At 38.1% G+C, this 23,608-nt stretch overlaps 1 protein-coding gene across 3 annotated transcripts in view; it reads left to right on the top strand.

The window, feature by feature from the left end:
* The window catches only part of VPS13C (vacuolar protein sorting 13 homolog C), a 171,484-nt gene that overhangs the window by 4,834 nt on the left and 143,042 nt on the right, over positions 1 to 23,608 (top strand). For 2 of the 3 annotated variants that reach the window (XM_040969557.1, XM_040969558.1), the window contains exons 2-5: positions 10,140 to 10,183; positions 12,188 to 12,230; positions 15,722 to 15,817; positions 17,662 to 17,763. In XM_040969557.1, coding sequence (XP_040825491.1) covers positions 10,140 to 10,183; positions 12,188 to 12,230; positions 15,722 to 15,817; positions 17,662 to 17,763 — 285 coding nt within the window. Of the gene's footprint in view, positions 1 to 10,139; positions 10,184 to 12,187; positions 12,231 to 15,721; positions 15,818 to 17,661; positions 17,764 to 21,388; positions 21,452 to 23,608 lie in introns of all 3 variants that reach the window. The other variant, XM_040969556.1, reaches the window with a different exon arrangement.

Genomic DNA, 23,608 nt, shown 5'->3' with positions numbered 1-23,608 from the left:
AGCCATAGCTGAGCTGACCCAAAACCAGGAGCCGGGAACTTTTTCTGGGTCTCCCACATGGGAGCTGTCCTAGACTGCTTTCCCAGGTTGCAAGTGGGGAGCTGGATGGGAAGTGGAGCAGTTGGCACACGAACCAGTGCCTATATGGGATCCTGGCAGTGCAAGGTGAAGATTCAGGCACTGAGCCATCATGCCAGACCCCCTATGCCTGTTTGTTTTTAAATTTTACTTTAAAGATATGTATTTATTCATTTATTTGAAAGGGGGAATCTTCCATCTACTGATTCACTCCCCAAATGCCTTCAACAACTGGGCCTGAGCTGTCCTGACTCCAGGAGCATATAATTCCTCCATGTATCCCATGTGGGTGGCTGGAAGCCAAGTACTGACGCCACAATCTGTTGTTTCGCAGGATGAGTTATGAGTAAGCTGGAATGGAAGCAGAGCTGCCATGACTGAAACCAGGTGCTTGTTATGGACTGGGGGCATCCCAGTGACAGCTTAACTTCCCGTACCGCAACGCCCACTTATGTAGGCCTGTGTTCTGGCTGTGATGTACGTGAGGTCAAGTGAGGACTTTTCCATCGTGGTAACATGGTCGATGCTCACAAGGTTTAGGATTTTGGAGCATTGCAGATTTTGTATTTTTAGATTAGGGTTGCTGAACCTATTCTGTTGGAGCAGAGCACACTGTAAGCAAGGAGAGGGACTAAATGCTGGAGGAGGGGTGAGGAAACCTGGGGTGTGGTTCCCAGTTGGTGCCTTGTTGTGTGCTTTTTGTCCAGCCACAGGTCAGTGACCTGTTAGTTTCTCGTCTGTAAATGAACAACTAGACAGGGCCCTCTTTTGTGGCTTTCAGGTTCTCTGATTTGAACAAGGCTGGAGCCCGAGGAGCTTCTTCGTTAGCAGATGTTTCTGTTTCATCTGCATTTTCATTGAGATAATAGCACAGTAATCTTTTCTTTTTGTTCTCTGGTTAATATCTGTAAGTAAAGAGCCACCATCATAAAATATAAGGTAATTGAGTTCCAGGCTCATGCTGATATATATTGTGAATCCAGGTCTTAAATATTACATTGCCTTAAGAGACATATATTACAGGTTTAGCACAGGCATATATACAATTATATAACAGATATCACAACAGATATACATGTACAGATATAGCTGCTTGGAATGCAGAGAAGCATAGTTTTTTTGGTTCTTTTCACATTGACATATAAAATAAGTCAGTATCTAGGTATTTCTAAACGTAGAGTTATTTTTTAGTCCTTTCCACTAGGCCAACACTTGCTGTACAGTGAAGGTCTTGTTTTGCATTAGCTCTTTCTGTCACACACAAAGTAGCAGTCTTCAGGCAGTACTGGTGGGTAATAGATTTAGACTCAGTTACTGTTATTCATAGGCGTGCTTATAACTTAAGTTGAAAATGCCTTTCTACGTATTTATATAGCATCATTAGTTAACAATTCACCCTTCTCCTAGAGGTGGAGTTGGGAGTTGTCCCTTAGGTCCCCACTCTGCTGGCCAGGTCACACTGCTCAGCATCATGAGATTCCTGGGATGCACTGACGGGGGAGTGTAATGCAGACTCAGCAGCCTCCCCTCTTGCTTGGCTAAGCCTTCCTCTTTGGATTAGGAAATGGGAAGTTTGCAGTGGCCTTTCTCACTTCCACCTTCCTCTTTCATAGCAGCGTCACCGTGAATGTCTGTTAAGAGAAGACTGGAATGATTAATATGAGTTTCATAGCTAGAATCATTTCTTTAAAAAATACTTTTTTTTTAATTGGATAGTCAGATATACAGAGAGGAAGGTCTGTCCGCTGTTTCACTCCCCAAGTGGCCACAATGGCTGGGGCTGAAGCGATCTGAAGCGATCTGAAGCCAGGAGCCAAGAGCTTCTCCCAAGTCTCCCACAAGGGTGCAGGGTCCCAAGGCTTTGGGCCATCCTTGACTGCTTTCCCAGGCCACATCTGGATGGGAAGTGGGGCCACCAGAACACACAAACCAGCATCGATATGGGATCCTGGCACATGCAAGGCAAGGACTTTAGCTGCTAGGCTGCTGTGCTGGACCTGCTAGATTCATTTTTAAAGAAAGGTTTATTTATTTTTATTGGAAAGGCAAATTTACAGAGAGAAGGAGAGACACACAGAGAGAAATATCTTCTATCTGCTGGTTCACTACTGAATTGGAGTCCACAGCTATAGCTGTGAAAGCAGTCTGAAGTTAGGAGACAGGGCCTTCTGGGTCTTCCATGTAGGTACAGGGTCCAAAGGCCTTGGACCGTCCTTTACTGTTTTCCCAGTCCAAAAGCGGGAAGCTGGATCGGAGGCAGAGCAGCTGGGACATGAACCGGCATCATATCGGATGCCGGAGCTTGCGTCATGTGGGCCTCAGCTAAATTCTGGTGAAATGTATTGCTCCAGTATTTTTTTATTATTTATGAAAAAATTGATCATTAACAAATGATTGATCTGTACTCTTACAAATGCTTCATTTACTTCAGTTCCTTACTTCCTTGGGAAGCAAATTACTTACCTTCAAATAAATAATGGATGTTCGTATTTCAGATAAATGAAATTTTAAAAGTATATGACATATTTTATTGTGGAAGAATTTTATTTCATTTTCAAAGACAAAAGAAAGCTTTGCTGGATATGTTATCCTAGGCTGACAATTATTTTCTTTTAGAATCTGGAATATGTCACTCCATTCTTTTTTTGCCTGTAGAGTTTCCTGTGAGAGATCTCCTGTGAGTTTAATTGGCATTCCTTTATATGTCAATTGATTTTTTTCCACATGCCCATTTAAGGATCTTTTCCTTATGTTCGATTGAAGAGAGCTTGATGACCATGTGTCTTGGTGAAGATCGCTTTTGATCAAGCCTGTTGGGAGTTCTGTGCCCCTCCTGGATCTTGTTTCCCAATTCTTGTTGATTTTGTATTATCACTTTTCATTTAAGGGGATGTACAATAGCTGTGAAATGGAGACTAACATCCAGATGTGAGGATACAATGTAACATGCATTTCTACTTCCAGACAAAGATGGACTTGAAATGAAACTGTTCACTATATCTTGACAATAGGATGCTGGACTCTCTGCCACTGTCCATACCTGCAGTGGTGGATATATAACTGTGTATGAAGAACTATATTTTAGTAATGATATAGAGGAATTAGCTGGGGAAGAGGGAATTGGGGAGGGGATAAGGGAAATGCCAGGAACCTATGGAACTATATCATAAAATGATAATAATAATAATAATAAAATGTTAAAAAACAGTATATGACATATATTTTAAAACCACTGCCTATGGTGCTGGTGTCCCATATAGGTGCCGGTTTGAAAGTAATTTTTTTTTTAATGTTTTTTTTTTTAAAGATTTATTTTTATTATTATTTTTTTTTTTTTGGAAAGGCAGATATACAGAGAGGAGAGACAGAGAGGAAGATCTTCCGTCCGATGATTCACTCCCCAAGTGAGCGCAACGGGCCGATACTATGCCAGTCCGAAGCCAGGAGCCTCTTCCGGGTCTCCTGCGCGGGTGCAGGTTCCCAAAGCTTTGGGCCGTCCTGGACTGCTTTCCCAGGCCACAGGCAGGGAGCTGGAAGGGAAGCGGGGCTGCCGGGATTAGAACCGGCGCCCATATGGGATCCCGGGGCGTGCTAGGTGAGGACCTTTAACCACTTGCGCCACCGCGCCGGGCCCTAGGTGCCAGTTTGAATCCTGGTTGTTCCTCTTCTGATCCAGCTCTCTGTTAATGTGCTTGGGAAAGCAATGAAGGTGCCCAAGTCCTCTGACCCCTTCTCCCATATGGTAGACTGGGGAGAAGCTCCTGGCTTTGGAGCAGTCCAGCTCAGGCCATTGCAATCAGGGATTGAACCAACCATTAGAAGACCTCTGTGTCTCTCCCTCTCTGTCACTCTGCCTTTCAAGTAAAATAAAATGAAACTCAAAAAAAGGAAAACAAAATTAAGTATGTGCACTATGTGTTCTTTTTGTATTAGTTTGCAAAAGGCAGATGCAGCTTCTTGGCTCAGAGAAAACATTTTTGTTTGCTGATCTTGTCTTTAATCACAGTTTTGCATTGATTGTGACATTTTATAATAAGAACACTGACCAAAGAGTCATGAGATGTATCTATTCTTAGTACTGCCAGTAAGCAATTGTATAACCTAGACTTCAGTTTCTTTATGAAAAGGGATTGGTTTTAAAAATATTTTTCTAGTCTGAATATTTCTGAAACATAACTTATAAAATTCTGCCATGAGATAAGAGTAGATTTGGAAAAAGCATAAATATGACCATTTTGCAACTCTCATTCTCTGTTACATCAGTGTTTTCCCCCGTGGCACTGTCTTTTCTTCTGGCACTGGCAGTGCTTCTATTAAACCCCTGGACTTCATTTTAACTTTCTACCTATGCTCTGGCACTAATTTTAGTTGCCATTTTTTGTTTTTGGACTTTTGTACTGTTATTTTAAAATGTGGAGACTAAAAGTAGAGCCAACAACTACGGCTTCTCAATACTGAGTTTTTTGGATGGCATTTTCCTCCCTGAGGGAAATAGATTGACCTTCTGAAGTGAAATCCTAGACCTTTGTTACTCTGGTTTTCGGGGGGAAGAATTTGGGGTCCTGCACTTAGTGGGGGCCTCAGAAGAATGGATTCCTGGCTCTCCTACTGGAATGAGGTTGCTGTAGGTTCTGAGATCAGCTGTTGGACCTCTATGCGCCTCCATTTGCCTTTCTTAATACGTACATTATGCTTTCTGCTCAGGACACCATGAGCATTGAATAACGTATTGGATCTAATGCTGTTTTCTGAAATACTAAAGTTTATTTTCTTATAGTTTCCACTCCAGTGTAATCCATTAAGTCATTATTTGTTAAATATCTAATATGAGGACAGTTGGTAGGGTAGTTATAGTCAGGTTAGGAATTTACATAAAGTTAAAATTGGTAAGTATGGTAGGAAGGTATGGCTTGATCTTTGCAAGTTCAGATTATTTCTGGTTGGAGGTGTTTAACATCTGCACTTTATTTTTTACATTTGTTTTTTTACACCTTTATGAATATATGGTTTAGATTTTTTTCTTGGACTTAAGACAGACTTGTTTTGTATTATGCTAGTATCATTTGATTTTTTTTTAAGTTTTAATTTATTTGGAAGGCAGAGAGAGAGAGAGTGATAGAGGGAAAAAGTGACAAGAGAGATCATTGCTTTTTTGTTTCATGTTCCAGATGAGTGCAAAACTACGGCCAGGTCAGGCTGAAGCCAGGAGCTGGGAATTCATCCTGGAACTCCTGTGTGTGTTGCAAAAACTCAAGCCATCATGTACTGTCTCCTGGTACATGCCTTCTCTGAAGCTGGAGGCAAGAGCCAGAACTGTGGCTCAACCCAGCTACTCTGCCAATGGATGTGTACCTCCCGTGTGGTGTCTTTTAGCTCTGTGCTGAGTGCTCATCCCCCATATGATTTGTTTTCATAAATAAGCTCATTTAAAAAAAATCTAGCAATGATATCCTTTTCTGCTTTATTGTTTACATAACTTCAGCTCTTGGTGGCATTTACTGAGTTTGTGCATTTGCTTTTATTTCTGTGTTCTAGATTATTTATGATCATTTTTGATCCAACATTTAACCTTTTAGGCTATTTCTTTAAATGCCCATCAGTACTGACCTATTTGTGACTTTCCAGTAGTGCATACTCATGCAAGATGTTGGTTGTTAATTACTCAGAACCATACTGGGTCCACTGTGATACACAGGCTGTACCTGTTGCCTGCTTTCATCCTGTGGATCTGTTCAGTGCAGAGAGCCCTGCACCAACATTTTTCACCTGTCTTTCACCTTTTTCTTTTTGGATTTGAAGAATAGAAACCACTGTCCAGTCGTGGGACTGATGTTACTCTTTCTTTGCTGGAAGAGTTTTATCCATCTGCACTTAGCTATCGTTCTCCCTTCTCCCTTCACAAATACGTGTCCTTCCTTCACTTTTTTTTAAAGATTTATTAATTTTTATTGCAAAGTCAGATATACAGAGAGGAGGAGAGACAGAGAGGAAGATCTTCCATCCGATGATTTACTCCCCAAGTGACTGCAATGGTGATTGCTGTGCCCATCCGAAGCCAGGAGTGAAGAACTTCTTCCAGGTCCCCCACAAGGGTGCAAGGTCCCAAGACTTTGGGCCATCCTCGACTGCTTTGTCAGGCCACAGGCAGGGAGCTGGGTGGGAAGCGGGACAGCCGGGATACAAACCAGCACCCATATGGGATCCCGGTGCGTTCAAGGTGAGGATTTTAGCTGTTAGGCCATCGCGCCTGGCCCTTTCCTTCACTTTTCTAGAATCTTGCTATACTTTTGTGCATCAGCTCTGGTAGTGTGGTTACAGTGGTTATAACTTGCTCATATGTGAACTTGCTGTGTTACTCTCCTTGATACAAAAAAGGAAATTAAACCTTTTTCTTCAATATGTAAATATAAAATGATTAATTTTGAGCGGAAATATATTTAAATATATTTAAATTTAGTTTGTAAATTATTTTTATGCGTATGGAGTTCCTGGCATGCATAGACAATATGATGAGACTACTGTATGTGGCTCTGTTAGGAGAGTGTGCAGTTTAGTGGAGAGCGCTGGTTAGTCTGGTGCCTTTCCTAGGTAAGGTGTTAGTCCTCTGGTTGAGTGAATGAATGCACTTTTACCTTTTGATGCCAGTTTTAATCTGGAATTTTCTGTTATTCTTTCCTTCTCCATGTGTTAGGACTAATGTCTCCTCCTTCAGTACAAATAATTTATGGAATTACACTGTTACTAGATAACAGTGTAACACTATTTGCTAGATAACATTCACATATTTTCAGAGAGGAAGTTTGCGTTTGTTTGTTAAACTCTGGATAGCAGGCATAGATTTTTTTGTTTGTTTTATGGGTCTATAGGTAAAGTAGATATTAGGGGAAGAAGATATCACATTGATATTAGAATTTGTTTTTGTTTTATTTCTCCATTTTTTATTATAATTTGTATAATAATTTCACATAAAAGCTGTATCTGATTATTATATACTATAGAAAGTACTAAACACATTAATGAAAAAGCCACCCTTAATCTTACCACCCAGTACAAATTCCTATAATGTCTGCTGGCCTTTCTGAATATACTTTTTAAAATTGTTTTCAGTGTTTCATCTTTTTAAAAAAAGATTTATTTTTTAATTGGAAAGTCAGATTTGCAGAGAGAAGGAAGAAAGAGAGGGAGAGGTGTGTGGGGAGAGGCAAAGGGCAGATAGTGGGGAAGGGATCTTGAATCCGCTGGCTCACTCCCCATGTGGCTGCATCAGCCAGCAGTGAGTGGAGCTGAAGCCAGGAGCCTGGAGCTTCTTTTGATCTCCCACATGGCTGCAGGATCCCGAGGCTTTGGGCTGTCCTCTGTTGCTTTCCCAGGCCACAAGCAGGGAGCTGGAAGGGAAGTGGAGCAGCCAGGTCACAAACCGGCACCCAGATGGGATCCCGGTGGATGCAAGGCGAGGACCATAGCCACTAGGCTATCGTGCCAGACCCAGTATTTCATGTCTTAAATGTCACCTTGAAGAACCACAGTTGTACTGCAATAGAATCAGTTTTTTTTTAAAATAGTAAGGTTTTTAAATTTGCACAGATTATTTTAGTACTTTAGCAGAAGTCAGAAAAACTTCATCTCTAGTGCAAACAGCTTGAACTGTCAGTAACACTTGACCTATGAATGGAGTCCCTGAGTAGGACCATCAAGCAGGTTTTGAGGGACTCTGGTGAAGCTAGGATCTTGTTTAACTCATTTGTATGGCTTCAGATTTGCTTTGGGGCTTGCTGTAACCATCATTCCTCATGTGAGAAAATGAAATCCAGCAGTGTTTCTCTATTTGGGCTTAAGGTTCCCAAACCCCCACCCCGTGGTTTGCCAGACATCCCAGCCTTCCTTGACTATCCTGTTATACCTACGTTTGGGCAGTGCTGGCATCTTGTTGCTTCTGATTCCGAGATAACTTTCTCTGTAATTCCCACCTCTTTCACTCTCAAATTACAGGTTATGTTTTAGGTTTCATTTTTTCTTCAGGAAGTTACAGAAGTTGCCTGGTTACCTGTGTTCTTTCAGTTTCTTTCCATTGTAGTTTTGCAGTGTTTTCTTCCCATCTGTGAGGTTGCTTAGCTTCTCCATCTGTTTATTGCAGTTTCTAGCAGTTTACAAAATTTGAAAACTACTTATTCAAGGAAAATTAACTTTTTGATCTGCAAATGAGTATTGTGATGTCCCGTCATAGTTTTTTATGTTTGTGTATGTATATATGTGTATTTTTTATGTTATCTCAGTCTGGGCATTCTTTCACCTTTTAAGATGACTTAACATCCTGTAGACATTTTCCCATGCCTTTGTGCAGTTTTTTGGGGCCACAGTTTGCATATGCTATGACTTAGGCCTTCTCAGTGGACAGTTCTATCTTCGGGTCTCTACTTCCTTGTCCTTCCCTTTCATTCTTCCTTAAAGTCAGCGTGGCAATATCCAGGTAACTGAATGCCTGTTGCATAGTATAGTGATGGTTCCAGAATGTTGTCATCTCTTTTGTGTTTCCTGTTTCTGTTGTGTCCAGTTTGAACTTTATCTGGCTCTGCCTGCCCTCTCACTTTATCTCCTGTCCTGTGTTCACACCCTCCAGGTACACCAACCCTCCTGTGTTTTCTTAAATGTGGCTTACTCATGTGTTTGCCCTTGTTTCCCACCCATCCAACAAATATGTATTCAGCTTTCCAGTCTAGACCTGCGTGTGGTCTCAATTTCCCTTGCAAGAATTAGGCCAGTCCTCCCTGCATTTTGTGCGCTCTTTCTATTGGAATGCCAATAGAAAGTTTGTAAAATTCTCCGAGTTCCGTCTCTGTGGGTAGGCCTTGAGCACTTCGCTAAAGGGATATTGTTCTAGTAATAATTTCCTTTATAGCACGTCACACTTAGTAGGCCTTTTCTGGGGCCTACCTTTTACAAATCTTTGGATAGTTTAATTTTTCGTGTTAATGTGATATTACTGCAAAGATAATAAGCTCATTATAGTTCATGATACTATTCGAAGAATATGATATACCCCTCTACCTTTCCTCTCTCATCTCTCATCTCTCCCGCTCTGTCTCTCATTTTTAGTTTTTGAGATAATCTTTTAAATTTACATTATAATCAAGGTCTTAATGCTGCACAAGGTAGAGTACGAGACCCTAGTTTAGTGGGAATACAGACAAAGTGTGCTGATTAAAGACTCTTAGAACCAAAAGCAGTAATCAGGGGGAGGGTAGGAAGTTTAGGACCATAAAAGATTAACACTGTATTCATTGGAAGAAATGGTCATTGATGCCATAATTCGGGAAAGAATCCAAAGTTACTGTCCTCATGTTTGTCTCTCTGTGTCCTTCTGAGATTTTGCCTCGTTTGTCAAATTTTAGTGTTAAAAGTAACAGTCCAATAGGGCTCCCATTTCTTCATTATTCTATCTCTAAATATTAGCTTGTTTAAATATTTTCAAATTGCTTTCTTTTTCTTTCCTTTTTTAAAATTTTTTTTGGTAAGATTTACTTTGAAAGGCACAGTTATAGAGAGAGTGAAGGAGAGGCAGAGGGAAAGAGCTTCCATTCACTGGTTCACTGCCCTTATGGCCACAACAGCCAAGAGCTGGGCAGGCGAACGGCAGGAGTCAGGAGCTTCTTCCAGGTTTTTAAGTGGGTGCAGGGACTCAAGCATTTGAATCATCCTCTGCTGCTTTCCCAGGCACATTAACAGGGAACTGAATCGGAAGTGGAACAGGCAGGACTTGAACAACGGGCCATATGGAATGCCAGCATACCACAGCACTGGTCCCTGGAAATCTCTTTTACATTGAGCTAACCCAAAGATACTATAGCTTTTCAAATAAAAATGAAATCTTAAAAAAAAATCATTCTTGCTCATGTGTATCAGCTGTCTTGTGCCGGTAGCCTCTACAATTCCTTCAGTGTGCTTTGTCCCCCATTCTGTTCTTAGTGGGTAACATGATATCTTTGTGAGTGGTTTCTGCATGACAGATGAGACTCATATTTGGTGTATTAATGTTATATTTCCCCTCTTTCTCTTTTGTAAAGGAAATGTGGCTTTAGATAATCTACAGATAAAAGAAAATGCTCTGGTAAGTCAACTCTGTAATAACCCAGTTAATTTGGTAAGCTCCTAGAAACATTTGGTTACTCAGCATTTGGTACCAGGTACCAGATAAACTGATTGAGTCATTCCCAAAAGGATTGCTTTTGTAATCCAAATATTTAAATTTCCTTCCCCTTTGTATAGGATATTCCAACTTTAAAATTTTTATCCACATATTTGATTATTTATTTAATTTCTTTAATGAAAAATTTGAAATACAGAGTTAGAGAGAGGGAAAAACAGAATGTGGTCTTCTGTTGGCTCACTTTGCAACTGTCAAATGACTGCAGTGGCTGGGGCTGGCCCGGGAGGATGGCAAGAGCCAAGGACTCTCTCCAGGTCTCCTGTGTTGGGAGCAAGGGCCCAGTGACTTGTGCCGTCTTCTGTCTTCCCCTGTGCTTAGCAGGGAGCTGGATCAGAGGCAGAGCAGCTTGGACTGGAAATGGCACTCATCTGAGGCTTAATCATTATACCTCCAGCCCCATCCACTTACTTAGAAATTGTGATTGTGCTGATGGAGATCGAACTAAAGTCTGTTTTTCACTATTTATGAAAGTATTTTATGAGAAAATAAGTGTCAGCAGCATTGCAGTGAAAGGCTATATGGCAACATAGAAGACAAATTGTTTGAACTTGTGTTAGTCATATGAATTTTGATATAACTAAATACTAGAACATATTTCATTATTTGTATTTTTTATTAATTCATGCTAGTCTTCTTTCCCCTTTAAGATTGGTAAGATTTTACTTTGAAACAGGTTCTTTACACTTATTTGGTATGAAAATCATTTTTGAAGGATTCAAATGAGTATAGAATTGCTCATTTTCCAGTTTTTATCCTATATAATGTGAATTTGTTTGGTTTTTTTTTTAGTACCAGTGTAGATTTTTTCTATTTTTGGTCTAAAATGGCTTTTCACATATATTGGAAGAGATACTCCACCTGCTGCTTGTTTGCTTCCCAAATTCCCAAAACAGCTGGGACTGAGACAGGCTGATGCCTGAAATTCAATCCAGGTCTTCCACATAGATGACAGGGACCCAGACATTGGGGCTATCACCCCCAGCACCCCAGTGTGCCCCATAGCAGGAAGCTGGTTTCAAACACAGAGCTGCACTTCTACCCAGGCTGCCTTATATTGGATACAGGTATCCCAGGTGTGACTGTAACTATTATGGCAGTCGCCTGTGCCTAAGTCGACTTTTTTTGTAGGTCAAAAGCAGTTAGTATTTTACTCATTTTGGTTCAACAGGAATGTCCAAATAGTCAGATGATCTGAGAAGTTGATTGCTAAAATTTTTATTTGCAATGTTATATTTTAGTAGCCTCGCTTCCTTGGAATTCGTATACGTTCAGATATACCCATCAGAAAGTGTGTACTTTCTGGCTTAATTTTTAATCATTGTGAAGATTTATGTGATCATTATGAATTTCAGTTGTTTGGTACTCTATGAATAAATACTTATGTGAACTTTCTGATGCTTTGGGGATCTGGAAAAGTGAATATTTATTATTAATACTTACCTGTAAAGTTACTTAAAGGAAGTGCTAATTTAATGAATAGTATATTTGGAATATGTTCTTTTATAAAATTAATTTATTCATTTAGTAAATATTTGAGAGAAAGTTATCAGTTGGTGTTTTCAACTAATTTTTAAGAAAATATTCCTTTTCCTATTTCAGTATTTCAGTTAGTGTGCATCTGTTTAACTTCACTGAATTTTGATTTTATTTGATTTACTAAAATAGTTTGTCCACACTTTTTCTTTTTCCTTGTTATAATTTTGCTTCTGATATGATTTCTGTTAACATTTGTTAATAAAGGCTCTTTTATTTAAGTCTATAAAACATGATTTAAGAGTTAGCCCAATATAGAAAATTTAGTTTTTGATATCCCTTGGAGATGAGTATATTTTAATGATGAAATAAAAGTGATCTTTTGGGGTAGTTAGTAATATTTTCTTTTAAATTGTTTTCTTCCTTCTTAAGAGTGAATTGGATGTTCCTTTTAAAGTCAAGGCTGGCCAGATTGGTGAGTATTTTGGTTTTTCTTAACCCTCTTAGTTTTATATTTTGCTGGGTCATTTTAGAATAAGAAGAGCTGCTTTAGGCTGGCTGGAAGTATGAAATATTTTTGACTCTTACATTTATTAGCTCTCGTGGAGTTCTGAGCCTAATGTGTATTATGTACGATATATGAGTACTTCAGGTTTTTGTTTGACAAAAAAGTAGAAAGTCTCTCTAAAGCTGAATGGTAATGAACTGCAATTATGCCCTTCAGGCTTTGATTCTACAGCATAAATATATATCTTCAATTTAAAAACAGATAGGCTAATTTTGTATGACTTTATTTACGTGTGAAAGCAGTGTAATTTGCAAACTCTAGTGCATAAAATTTAAAATGTAGCTTATTTCCCTCATGTTTTGTTCAACCATTTTTACCTGCCAAACTATGCAGCAGTGTGGTGTGGACGATATGTTTCGGTAAGTACGAAGTCTCTTTTTTTTTTTGCAGCTAGATAAGCTCTTGTACTAAGACTATCCATACCAAGCATCTATCTTCGTTGAAGAAGTTGTGGAATGGGAAGTTTAATCCACAGGGTCCTTATGGCTGATTAGCTAGTCCATGCTGTGATTCTTACTTTTTTGTTGTTGGTTAAGTTGTAACTCTACATGGCTTGCACTTCTGTGAGGAGTTTTCACGTGTGCGCATGCTTCCTGTCACTTCTTGACAGCTACTTCACCATGTCACTTGTCTCCGTCTGCTGTTTTGTGTTCCAGCGGGGCTCTGGTTTCATCACGATTACACGCCTGATCTGCACTGCATTTGACATCACATGCTCATCTGCGTGTTCATATTGTTGTCCTTTGAAACAGAAGACATTTCCTCAAATTGAAATTAGCTCTGGGCTGTGATCTATCTTTTTTGTTTGTTGAGTAGTTGTAAATGTGTTGGTTAGGTTTAATGGTGCTGTGGAAGTACTGTTTTGGTTTTCTTTTACCTGATTAGTTGAAATCCTAGAGTGTAGGAATTGCTCATTCTTTTACTTTTGTAGTATTTACACATGTATGTGCAAGACTATGTAAGTTGCTGTGGGAATGGTGGGAATGATATGGTATTCTTGTCTATAGAGATCTAAAATTAGGATTAAATTGACATTGTATTTCCAGGATATTGGATGAATTACATTGATTAAAGGAAATTTTCATCATTCATTATATTTTTGCGGCTTGGTTTTTATTTGGGAGGAAGTTTTCCAATGGTTTAGAATTTTTTTTTCACTTTTAAAGTATCATAACCTTCTAGTGTTATTAGACTGATCATATGTGTGGATGCAAGGCATTTTAAAAAAATGTTTATCTATCTTTGGTTTATGGAGAATTTATATTGGTTATTAAATTCTACCTCATTTGAAATGAAGTCTGCTTAAGTGCAAGGACAATTTGAGTTTTTAAGAGCCAGATACTTTCATGGATGCATATGGCTTTCCTTTACTTAAAATTTTAGACAGTTTTTAATCAGTAAAAGGAGATAATAATATTGCTGACTAAACTCTAATACCTATTGTTGATTGGGTGGGTGGGTGGTTGCAAGAGTTAGCAAATTAGGATAAATGGAGGGAAGAAGAAAAGGTTTAGACAACAGAGAATACGTTGTGTGTGTCCCTCAGGGGCATTTCCCCTTTTTTTTTTTTAAAATCTGTATTAGGTCCATCAAGAAAGTTGTGAATGAGGTTTTGTTGTCTGATAATGTGAAAGTTATGAATAGTATTCATTATAAATATAGATGATACAATAAAATTTTTAGACATGTAAGTGGTCCAGAAGTTTAGTGATTTTATCTCTGTGCCCTTTATCTGGGAGTCATTTAAGAAATTCAGGGTGTTTACATGCAGTGAGCAGTGAAATTTTGAATAGAGAAGTTGCCTGGGGAATAATATAGACTCCCTGGTAAAACATGCTTCCGTGGCCATTCAGGTGATCAGAGTTATTCTTCCTTACGTAACATTGTCCTGTTTCTGCTTCAGCTTTTATATATGTTTAGTAGTTCTTCGAACTTTGGATCTTTTAAAAATTTCATTGTTTCTGGGAGATATCAGAGACTTATTCACATACTAGCATGACTTAGTTGAATCATATTCTTTCTCAATAGTTTTGATCAGCAATACTGAGCGAATTGAGGTTTTTTTTTTATAGAGTTACTGTTTTTAAATGATGGTGAAGGAGAACTCTAGGGGTGGGGAAGTTTGAATAGAATTACAAAACTGTTGAGGTAAGCTGGGGGCATTAGCTCCTAGGCAATTTAGAACTAGGGAATACCAGAGGCAAGGAAAAGGGTAAGGAAAAAATATGAGAAAACATTAAGGATGATCTTGTCCATTTCAAAATTTCACTGTGTTCTTTCGTTGATCTAACAATCTTTCCTTTTAAAACCCTAAACTCAGCTTAGTAATATTAATGCCGTAGTTCATCTGATTTATGAGTAAAAGTTTTTGTGTTTTCATTTCAGAATGACCTAATATTAATGCCATTGTTTCTATTAAAGAAAATGTGTTCTAATTTCCCAGGTGACATATAAGAAGATATTTGGGCTGTAACTGATCTTAGTTGCTAGTAACTTGTCACAATATTCACACAACAGTTTTCATTGCCTTGGAACTGTCTTAATCTGGCTGTGGCATTTTGATATTTTGTGGAAGTTAATCCTGTGGGACTGTTTTCTGTGTTGCTGCTCCAGTTCCTGGAATCATGCGCAGATGTTTTACAATTCATTGCTGGAGATTTAGTTGTTGATGTAAAAAGAAGAGCATGTGCAATGCTCAGATGTCAGGTTCTGAGTTCTGAATCCAGCAATCTCCCTGATTACCAGGTAGAGTTAAGCAGCTAGGTTAATCCCTATGGTACTGAGTTTCCCTTGATTTATTTCTAGCAGAAAGAGTTACAAAGAGAAAAAGAGATAGATAGAGATCAAGAGAGATCTTTCACCTTCTGGTTCACTCCCCAAATGGCTGCAGCGGCCAGAACTGACCTGATTCAAAGCCAGGAGCCAGGAATTTCCTTTGGGTGTTCCATGTGGATACAGGGACATAAGAACTTGGAGCCATCCTCCACTAATTTCACAAGCTATACATCCTGCAGGGAGCAGGATTGGAAGTTCTTGAACTAGTACCCATGTGGGATGCTGGTGCCACAGGCAGAGGCTTAGCCTGGTACACCAAGGTGCTGGCTGGCTCCTGAGTTTCATTTTCATCAGTGTTGAAATAATAACTGGTTCATTCATCAGTTTTGAAATAGAAAATGAGATCATAATTATCAAAGAGTTTGAAAACTATAAAGCACAATGTAAATAGTATAGTAATATTACATAGAAAACATTTTTATGAACTCTAGGAATTTTTAAAAAATGCATGTGCGTGATATATGTGTTGTATCCTGAAAGAGTTTTGTTATACATTTTGTCTTATTAGGGAATAAACAATTTATATCTCTTGAGAAACCAAATATGAAATTATGTTTCTTTAGATAAATTGACTTTGAAGATTCCCTGGAAAAACCTTTATGGAGAAGCAGTTGTTGCAACCCTAGAAGGACTCTACCTGCTTATTGTCCCTGGAGCAAGTATGTTTATGTGATACCTGTTCAGTGACATCATGGTGAAATTTAATTGTTACCTGGTTATGTATTTTAGTATATTTCATAATATAGAAAGTACTTAAGTAAACTAAATTATAACATACACATACATACATACATGTATGTTTGCAGAAATATGCACATACGTATTGCTATATTTGTATATAAAATATTTTTGCCTTATTGTTGGAACAAATAAATTTAATCTATTAACATGTGTTCTGTTCTCTGTTAGTAATTATTTTACATCTAAGGCTCCTGATTAATCAAAAGGCAGATTTACTGTTGGGAGAGTTTTTAAAAAATTAAAAAAGGGTCTTGAGGTTTTAAAGCTTTAAGATCTGCTACTGTGTTAATTTGTAGATACTGAGATTGAATCGCTTGCTTTATCTATCTATTTATTTAAAAGTCAGAGTGATACAAGATTGGGGTCTTCAGACTCCAAATGGCCCTGAACAAGCAACCTGGTATGACAGCTTCTGTCAGAGCAAGCAGCTTCGATGATCCAGACCATCACTCCGTTGATCCCCACATTTCCATGGGCCCCTTTACCCAAAGATGCCCAGTTTCAGCAGATAGTAGCTAGAAGATATCTTCACCCTTTTTCTCTACAGAAGCAGGATATGGGATTCAAAAAGGGAAATCTGAGACTGGCTAAGCCTGCTGAAATCTTGGCCACACTTTCAAGCGAGTGACACAAGAATTCCCCAGCCATTTTCTAACTGGTTAAGAGACCACCAATGGGGAATGTCTTATCTGTAGGTTCCCGCCCAACAAGGAGGGTCAGGGAATGCTTAAAACTCCTAGACCCTTCTGAAAACCTGTCTCTCTCCCTCTCTCCTTTCAATAGGGACCCCACCTCCCATCTCTCTCTTAAGAGGTGCTTTCCTCTTCCCTCTTCTTTCCCAGTTCACCTGGTCACTTTGCAATAAACTTCTCTGGGAAAAACAAAACAAAACAAAAACCCACAGGGATAGGAAGAGACAGATCTTCCATCTGCTGATTTACTCCCCAAATGCTCACAATAGCCAGGGCTGGCCAGGATGGAGGTAGATATCTGGAACTCCGGCTGGCACTTGCACCTGGGTAGAAGGGTCCGGACACTTGAGCCATCTTTATCAGCTGAGCAGCCAGAATTGAACCAATGTTCCAGCATGGGATGCTATTACTTCAATATGGCATGCCTATATTGCAAATGACAGCGTAACGCTTTGTGCCCCTGTGAGGCTCCCAGTTTGGATTTTATGGCTTCTTATTTTGAGCGAACGGTCTCCTAAAAAATGTAAAATAGTTAATTATTACCTTAGAAATTTTAGTGTTTTGATTTTGAATAACTTAAGCTACTGAGCTTTAATGGTTCTGTTTTTCAGTTATAATGTTAAGACAAGTATGGATGATTAAGGGAAAGATTACTTATGATTTTTCAACCATAATACAAATGCAACTTTAATTTGCTTTTTGCCTATTAGCGAGTCTTTGTATATATGTACTTGATTTTAAATATCAGGTATCACGTTAGAGTCACAATGTTGAGTTTGTTTATTCGTTTAATAATGAATTTTTATTTGTTTAAACAGCTCTCATTGTGATGGTGATAATTTAAAAAGCTGTATGATAGTTCATCATGGCCTGCCTACTGTGTTTTACTATTATAGTGAAACCCTGCGTTCCACCCTGATATAGATGGTTTTAGTCTTTTGCATTGTTTCACTGGGACACATGATCAGAAATGAGATTATTATGTATAAATGACCCAGTCATATTGAGACTACACTTTTCTCATTTGGCTACTTACTAATTCCATATCTTTTTGGGTTAACACTGTTTAGGTATTAAGTATGATGCTGAAAAAGAAGAAAAATCCTTACAGGACATTAAGCAGAGAGAGCTTTCTCGAATTGAAGAAGCTCTTCAGAAAGCAGCAGAGAAAGGTACAGTAAGTTTGTATTTTATGACATTTAAATATATCTTTATTTCAGATATACTTAGTTCCTTTTGTGTTTTGTAAGTTGTACTTCCAAGGAAAGACTCTTCTTTTAAAATCTTATCTCAGACTACTGTTTGTTAGTATTTCGATGGCTCAGATTTAGGAATAATTGGTTTTTTTTTCTGATTGTTTCATTATACTGCCTGTTTGTTTTTCTCACTCTTCTTAACCAGTCATTTTTACTATATTACTTCAGGAAACCATCCAGATTTTAGGAGTTTCTGCAAACATGTGTTTTAGCCAAAATTTTAGTTTTTGTTTGCATGTGTCTCTGCCTGTGTTCTTTCAAGATAATGAACTTAAGCATGCTACTGTAGCAAACTGATATCTAGAGGAAATGCTACCGTTGACTGCTCCTGACTCTCCTATTGTATAGAATATTTAAAAAAATTTTTTTATTCTTCAGATTTTAGTGTTTTAGCATCTTACATAGCAATTTTTGTTTTTATCTGAAGATAAATATGAAGCTTTAATTGGATTACATTTTGACTTATAGGGGAAGAACCAGGATAAGGTGAAAAAGATGAGCCCGTGGAGCATGGGCTGCTGTGCCACAGTGCTGACCTCCTGACATTTTTTCTTAGCTGTTAAAGTTATACTTAATAGCCTTGATTATGTATAAGCATTCCATTAATAGTCTGTGTGCGTGTGTGTCCTGTTTTTATTCATCATTGTTCAAGTGAATGATAAAAGATAACCCTGGCGTTTATATGCTTTATGTTCTACCATTATTAATTATTACTTAGTAGTCAGATGTTATCAGGGTTGTTGCTTTTTACTTATCTTTTGATTTTAAAAACTCAAAATACCACTGAACACACAAACTCTGCCTTTCAAGACTTAAAGAATGGAGTTAATTCAATTATAAGCAGTAGATAATAAAAATGAAAGAATTATTATGTAAAAGTTTATACATTTTAAATTTTCAGATGAATTGCTTATTCTATTATGCTTAGAATATTTTTACTTGTTTCATTTCTATTGTCATGTGGAAAGAAAAGTGAATTATTAATTTCTAGACAATTTGTGTATCTGTAAAGAAAAACTAAAAATACTCAATATTTTTCTCCTTTTATTTTGTTGAAGTAAGCTGATTCCTGGGAAGGCTATCATAAAGTAAAGGGAAAGATAGAATTTCTAATAGGGCCATAGAATTCCCAAATGTTAGCTTTTGTATTTAAAATATTAATTTTGTCAAAAACTTTAACAGACTTTAAATTCCAGTAGTTTTGCCAAGAGGACTTAACAGTGAAAAATGACAGCCCGCTGCTCTACCTTTTGCTACCTTTCTGACTCAACTCCGGGGAGGGAATCTTACCTTTAGACACAGTAACGTTCCATCATTATTTAGTTTTATTAATATAAGGCATGTTATGGTATTCAATCAATGTATTTCTGTATCTCTTCTCACCCTGAGTTCGGCCTTCCTCATTTTTCATTATATGCATATCTAATCTAGTATCATGGGTTAAATAATTGTTGTTCATCGCTTTGGGCAAAGAATTCTCTGAGATTGTGTTTCCGTTTTTATACAATCTGCTTTTCTTGTATGTATAAGTGCTTCTTTATGTTTTGTCTTCTGGGTAAGCCTACCTATAGTTCTTTTTGTGAGCTGCATGAAGACTGTTATCTGAATAGGAATAAACCTGTTTATGCTCTCCGTACTCCTGTTCCCTTGGAGCGCTACCTGTGAGCTGTTACGCTTGCTGTACAGTTGTCGTCCTGGGACTGGTCTTCATTGCTCTCTGTGTTTAATAATTTCCTCAGCTTACTCCTTTGTTTGGTTGATGCATGTTTAGCAGCTTTTTAAAAAAATTAATGCTCATTTAAAAAAAGATTTATTTATTTTTATTGAAAGGACAGATTTTACAGAGAGAAAGAGACAAGCAGGAAAAGATCTTCCATATCTTGGTTCACTTCCCAAATGGCCACAGTGGCCAGATGTGTGCTGATTTGAAACAAGAGCCAGGAGCTTCTTCCAGATCTCCCACATGGTGTAGGGGCCCCTGGGCATGAACCATCCTCCGCTGTTTCCCAGGCCATAAACACAGAGCCTTTTGGGAAGTAGATCAGATGGGACATGAACTGGTGCCCATATGTGATGCTAGTGCTGCAGGCAATGGCTTAGGCTTCTAAGCTCAACACTGCCCCCACGTCTAACTTTTTAAGAAAATGTGGGGTGAATGTAATTTTGAAAATTAAGACTGGATAGCTTCATGTGTGATTTTCACATTTGTTTGGGGATAGAATGCTGGATTAATAAAGTTTTGAAGATACTATTTAACTTCCAGGTACATCTCAAAAGTTTGTTGTCAGTCTGCTCTGCGCATTATTGGAAATACAAAAGTCAGAAAATTTCTAGGCCCTTCTCTTGAAGATTTTATTATTTTAATGAAAAATATTTGCGTATTAGTAAGTGAAAAAGTGTTGATTTCCATTGGGGAGGTATAGGTAGAATGTTCTAAAGTTTAGAAGGAATATAAGTTCAGCAAAGAGATTGGGATAAACACTGAAGGTATGTGTTTCAGGCAGATCTTAAAGAGATGGGGACATTCCAGGTGGAAGTTAAAATGATCATGGAAAAGTATGGAGAATCTAGGGAAAGAATTAGCACTTTGGGAATTTGATGATAGGAAGTAGTTGGATGGAAGCTTGTAAAGCTAAGTATAGGCTCATTGTAGGAGATTTGAAATGTTTAAATGATGGTGATATGATAATGACGATGATAGTAGCTGACATCTGTTGAAGACTTACTGTTCACCAATCATTCCTCAAAGTGTTTCTTATAAATTAACTTGTGATAACTTAGTGTTAACTGTTCTCGTTTCACAATTGAGAAAACTCAAATTTCTAGTTCCCACAGCTAGAAAGTAGTTTAGCTAGAATTTGAATCCTGTCTGGTTCCATAGATCTGTATTCTGAACCCTATACAATGATGAACTTGAAAATCTCTACTTGTAGTAGCAGTAAGTTTTGTTTTCCTGTCTTTGAGAATCTGGGGGTGACAGACCTAAGCTGTGATTTGGGGAAGGTAACTGATGTCTGTGCTAGGAGGGAATAGAACATGGTACTATCTAGTGATCATTAACAAGAGTGGATATAAAAGACACAAATACTGTATCTAAAAGGAACAGATTGCTTTCAAGATGAGATCATTTTAACTGACTCTAAAATTAGTGTCAAATATCACAGTCATATTTTAGTCTTAAAGTGGGCAAAATGGCAAGCAAAAAGAAAACAAAACAGGAAGATATTTGCTGTGTTTGACAATTTGTGAAAAGTTCCATGGAGCTACAGTCCACATTTATGTGTTTCGCTTAATTTGAAGTGTTTGTTATTTTAATTATTAAAAACTTGATTTTATTATTTGAAAATATATTTATTAAAGAAGGAAAATGGAGTCACCGAGTATTTCCTTAAATATAAATGGTTTTTGTGTCGCGGAACTGCAGTTGTCCTGTTACTTGATTTTTAATTCTGTGAATGAAGTTTAGGCATATTTTATGTATGAAATTAAAGGTATCTCTTAAATGCTTTGCATTTTGGTTATTGCTGCCATGTGGATGCAGGCGCACATTCAGGGGAGTTCATGTATGGCTTGGAAAACCTTGTTTACAAGGACATCAAGCCTGGTGGGTATGCACGGTTCATTCTGTTCACCTATACAAAATTATGGTTTTGTTCCATGCTTATGATTTTTTAGTCCAGTCATTTTGGCAATGTACATCCTTGTAGAAAATATGGAAATGTAATTCATGTTTTCCCCCTTTACCGTCATTTCCTTTATCCTGTCTCCACAGCCATTTGTTCATTCACCAACATTTTTTTTTTTCTTTTTTCACTTGTGTGTCTTATTGTGATAAGTACTGTGCTGGATGCTGAGTGTTCATGGGGTAAACAAGTATGACCACTACCTTTGTGAAACATCTCCAGATAATGTCCAAATTCAAGCAGGTTTTTAAATTTGAACTCCGTACTACAGCAATAGTTTCTCAATTAAGCAATTTCTCTCTTATACTATTGTTTTATAAAAAAATTATTTATGTGCTTATTGGGAGTGAGAGAGAAAAAAGAGGGGTGAAAGAGGTAGAGGAGAGGAAGAGAGATCTTCCATCCTCTGGTTCATTCCCTAGGTGGCCGCAATGACTAGGGCTGGGTCAGGCTGAAGCCGAGAGATAGGAACATCTTCCAGGTCTCCCATGTGGGTGGCAGGGGCCCAGGCACTTGGCCTGGCCTCTGCCTCTCTTAGTTCTTTAACAGGGAGCTGGATCAGAAATGGAGCAGCTGGGATATGAACCAGTTGCGATGGTAGCATTGCAGGTAGTGGCTTTACCCGCTGTTCCACCATGTCAGTCCCCATTTTTTGTTTAAGCTCATGAAAAACAGGCATTTTCTTTGAGACTTTGCTTAGAAGTTTGTTAGGAGATGCTCCTCTGTTGCCTGATTTGTTTCCTTTGTTTTAGCTTTGGAGGCACCCCCAGACCGCCATCTTATCCAGCATGTTGTAGTTTTCAGCTTCACAAAAGGTTAATTTAAGATTTACAGTAGGATTGTTTTATGTACTAGGAAGTCTGCCAACTACATGAAAGTAACTTAAATATTTTCAGCAGTAATTTGATTTATTAAATTTTATGTTTTGCGTAACAGTTCAGGTACCTAATCACACCTAAAATTTGATTTGTTAAAATGGAAAGAAAGGTTTGTGTGTGGAAGTTTAACAGTAAACGTCGTGTTAGAATTCTGCAGTTAAGGAACTTCCTTAATATAATAAAAGTTCATCACTATGAATGGGATGAAGATTTGCTTGGCAGTTTCACAATATTAGGTGTAGTTACTTTGAAAGCAGTTTCTATTCTGACAAACTGCTCATTTAATAAATGTGGCTGACTTTCTTTATTTAATATGGAATATAGCATGAATGCACTCCTGGCTTATTGTTTGATTCTGTAAGGCTGTAACTGAGCCAGCTTTCTATGCAACAGGAGAGGTAGTATTCACACATCATTGCTTCATACCAGCTAGCAGTGCTTTTGATCCTGCTATGAGTAACATTTACTGAAGATACATACACATTTTAGTGACCTATTTAACTATCTTAACAAAATCATTGAATGGCATTGTTAAAGCCAGTAGTCCCCAATTCCTGTTTTGTTTTTTTTTCAAGATTTATTTTTTATTGTAAAGTTAGATATACAGAGAGGAGGAGGGAAAGAGAGGAAGATCTTCTGTCCGTTGATTCACTCCCCAAGCAGCCGCAACGGCCAGTGCTGCATCAATCCAAAGCTAGGACGCAGGAGCTTCCAGGTCTCCCACTCAGGAGCAGGATCCCAAGGCTTTGGGTTGTCCTCGATTGCTTTCCCCTAGGATGCAAGCAGGGAGCTGTATTAGAACTGGCACTCATATGGGATCCTGGTGCTTGCAAGGCCAGGACTTTAGCCACTAGGCTACCGCACTAGGCCTAATCTCTGTGTTTTTAAGATCGCTTATCCTGGAAAAAAATGGAGTCTGGAATATGAGTAATTTTGAAGTGAGAATGGTTAATTTTGTTGGTGGTGTCTTCATTCTGTTTTTCTGTAGGAGTTTATGTATGTCTTATGATCATTTCCTGTTTTTAGTTTGTGTGTATTACTTAATTTGATTTTTTTTAATATGCTAAAGTAGTGGTTCTAAAGGAAAGGTAACTGACACTAATAGGTATTGTTTTCCCATTGTGTTCACGTTTGTACTGCTGGTGTGAAAGTTAGCATGTGAAGTTGCTTGCTGTTGTAGCATCCAGCATGACCATGCCT

Source organism: Ochotona curzoniae, unplaced genomic scaffold (assembly GCF_017591425.1).
Source record: "Ochotona curzoniae isolate NIBS_2020 unplaced genomic scaffold, NIBS_Ocur_1.0 scaffold_4701, whole genome shotgun sequence".
NCBI lineage: Eukaryota > Metazoa > Chordata > Mammalia > Lagomorpha > Ochotonidae > Ochotona > Ochotona curzoniae.
This window is presented reverse-complemented; position numbering and strand designations above follow the sequence as displayed.